The sequence below is a fragment of the Etheostoma spectabile genome, unplaced genomic scaffold (genome assembly GCF_008692095.1).
Source record: "Etheostoma spectabile isolate EspeVRDwgs_2016 unplaced genomic scaffold, UIUC_Espe_1.0 scaffold333, whole genome shotgun sequence".
NCBI lineage: Eukaryota > Metazoa > Chordata > Actinopteri > Perciformes > Percidae > Etheostoma > Etheostoma spectabile.
In genome coordinates, this window is record NW_022605586.1 from 753,452 (window position 1) to 756,161 (window position 2,710).

Below are 2,710 nucleotides of genomic sequence, written 5' to 3' on the forward strand. Positions count from 1 at the left end.
ATTGATGGAAATATGTGACTTATTTCAGTAACCCTACAAATGGTCTTTTGTTAACTAAATATTCACAAAATAAATCTCATCTTACATTATCATACTGATGAATAAAACACTTAAAATATATATCCGTCTATATAATAAATGCAGATTATAGGCAAACTAAAAAAATCCTTCTGCCATCCCACCTGGTGCCATCATTGAGCTTCTACTTTTCAAAATAAAAGCTTACATCTGGAATAAAATACTTTAAACAATATCTCTCTTAGTTTTTAAAGTAAAAGCTTCAACTATCATGCTAATGAATAAAATACTTGAAATGTTTGGTGTTTTTTTAAATATTTAAAAAATATCTCTAAGAAAAATCCTTCTATGGCTTAACTTGGAGCCTCTCCCGTCTCCTGCCCTCTCGGAATGCTGATAAGCAATTGTAATTGCAGGAATGTCCCAGTGAAGTGTGAAAACAATATTAATATCAGGGAATAACACAACATTAACATTCAGAAATGAGAAAACTATATGTATGGCAATTGTTACTTTACCGTTTTTAAAATTTTTCAATTGATTGCAACAAACGTGGTCACGAATTTTCCCCATGACTCCATCTGGAAAATTATTCGCAATTTTGTATTTTTGACCCTCTGAATTTACTGATGGACACACCTCGGCATGAGACAGGACGGCATGACATTGGACGCTCCAGGCTGCAGCCATACCCGTCTCCTCTAATCAGACATTTAAATGCCCACGTAAATGTATGAAAACTCATGTGTACATTCTTTGATGTGTGTAAATTGGTTATATTTATACTTTGGGGGAAAAGCCATATACATACAACTGGTATTGCACTTGTTTTTGAGCTTCATGCTCAATAAAGCTCATTCATAATAAATTATACCTACTTTTTGACTTAAAAAAACCCTAGAAATTATGAATTATTATAGAGGACCGTATGTTAATTGATAATCACGGCCTGTGTCTTGTGTGAAACCATCCATGATACTTTTGGGCAATTTAGTTAAAAGATACCTATATTTTTTATATAGAAACTTGGAAATGGGTCAAATTTTACCCGGGGACAATGAGGGTTAAGTTAAAATACAGTAGCTCTCAGCAACCCCCTACCTTCTCCACCAGACATTCATTCTGAAACAATTTCAGATGTAAAATAAAACATGTGGTGTGTGGGAGCCGAAGCTAATTAAAGGTTATTTTGAGTTTTTTGTATTTGCTAATGTTTAGGTTTCTATATTATTATAGTTATTGATGTTGATGTACACTGTATTGAACTACAAAGGTTGGAAAGGTGGACGTGTTCAATGTGGATTTCTGTCTGAGAGAAGCTCTGGGAAATGATTGGATGAATATAGAAGACTATGGCTGTACCGGAATGTTTGCTAATAAATTCACAAAACGCAAAACTTAACTAAAAGATTTGGAAAGGGGAATGCTAGGCGCGTTGGCAGTCCAAATGAAACAAATATGTAAGGAAAAGACACTACAAACTTAGAAAAAAAACTATAAAAACATCAGAAAAAGCAAAAAAAACATCAGAAAAAATGACAAAAGCAACAAAAAAGCATCAAAAACGATGAACAAGGTGTCAAAAAATATGGAGAACGTTTGAAAAAAAAAATTTCACCGTAAAAGTAATGTCAACTTTGTGACGACTAAGTGATTGTTTGATGTTGATGTATTCAGCTATAAAGGTTGGACGTTTTCAGTGTGGATTTCTGTCTGAGAGAAGCTCGGGGAAATGGATGAATATAGAAGACTTTGGCTGTACAGGAATGTTTGCTAATAAACAAAGTGACGAACATTGAAAAAAAAGCGTTGAAAGTGTGGAAAAAAGGGACAAAATGTGTCTGACATGGTGTTTGGACTCTATTGTTTTTTAATCTCTGTTCATAGAGTTATATTGAAGGCAAGATCCTACTGTGAAGGCTCTGTTGATGGTGCAGTTGGTGAGGATTCGGGCTTCTCTCCGGGTTTGTCTCAGTCTGTCCGGACTCGGCGCTTTGATGAAGATCACGTAGGGCTTCAGTTTCTTTGTCCGCAGCGACTGGATACTCTGATGATAAAAGAAACACATCTGGGATTAATGTGTAATCCATCTATCCATCTTCATCCGCTTATCCGGTACACTGTAAGAAATTCAACGTCAAATTTACAGTAACTTACAGTAACAATTGTCCAGCAAGTTAATGTGAATTCTTTTTACAGTAAAGGTACCGTACTTCCATTTACAGTATTTTAGGTATTCATTGTAAAATACAAAACAATTAAATACATCATAAGATAAAAAAGTAAAAATACAATAGATTACTTTACTATTTACAGTACTATAGTGGCTATATTGTGATTTTTTTTACAGTAGTGCTTTGACTACTGTGATTTTAACTGTAATACTTAGACTACTGTGATGTTGTCATGTTGACAAGCTTGTATAATGTCTGTATAATGTCTGTGATTTCATAGTAATACTACTGTATATGATTTTTACAGTATAATGCTGTAAAGAAAAAAGAACCAAAAACAAAAATCACACTGATCATAAAAAAAATTTAAAGTTAAAAAAATAAAGTTATATTGAGTATGAAAACTCTTGTTCATTACATGACATGACATGACAACCCGACCCACTTCCGGGTTAAATCTGACCACTTCCGGGTTAGGCCCGCCCAGTCCGAGTACGGATCCGGATACAGATAATTCA

The 2,710-nt window shown here is 34.1% G+C and overlaps 1 protein-coding gene and 1 long non-coding RNA gene across 2 annotated transcripts in view; one reads left to right on the forward strand and one right to left on the reverse strand.

The window, feature by feature from the left end:
- Positions 1–2,710, forward strand: part of LOC116686223 (uncharacterized) — a 13,804-nt gene that overhangs the window by 9,239 nt on the left and 1,855 nt on the right. The window lies entirely within an intron of this gene.
- The window catches only part of LOC116686221 (MAGUK p55 subfamily member 4), a gene marked incomplete at its 5' end in the record, with an annotated part of 44,133 nt that overhangs the window by 4,182 nt on the left and 37,241 nt on the right, over positions 1–2,710 (reverse strand). The window contains 1 exon segment of the mRNA XM_032511200.1: positions 1,931–2,065. Coding sequence (XP_032367091.1) covers positions 1,931–2,065 — 135 coding nt within the window.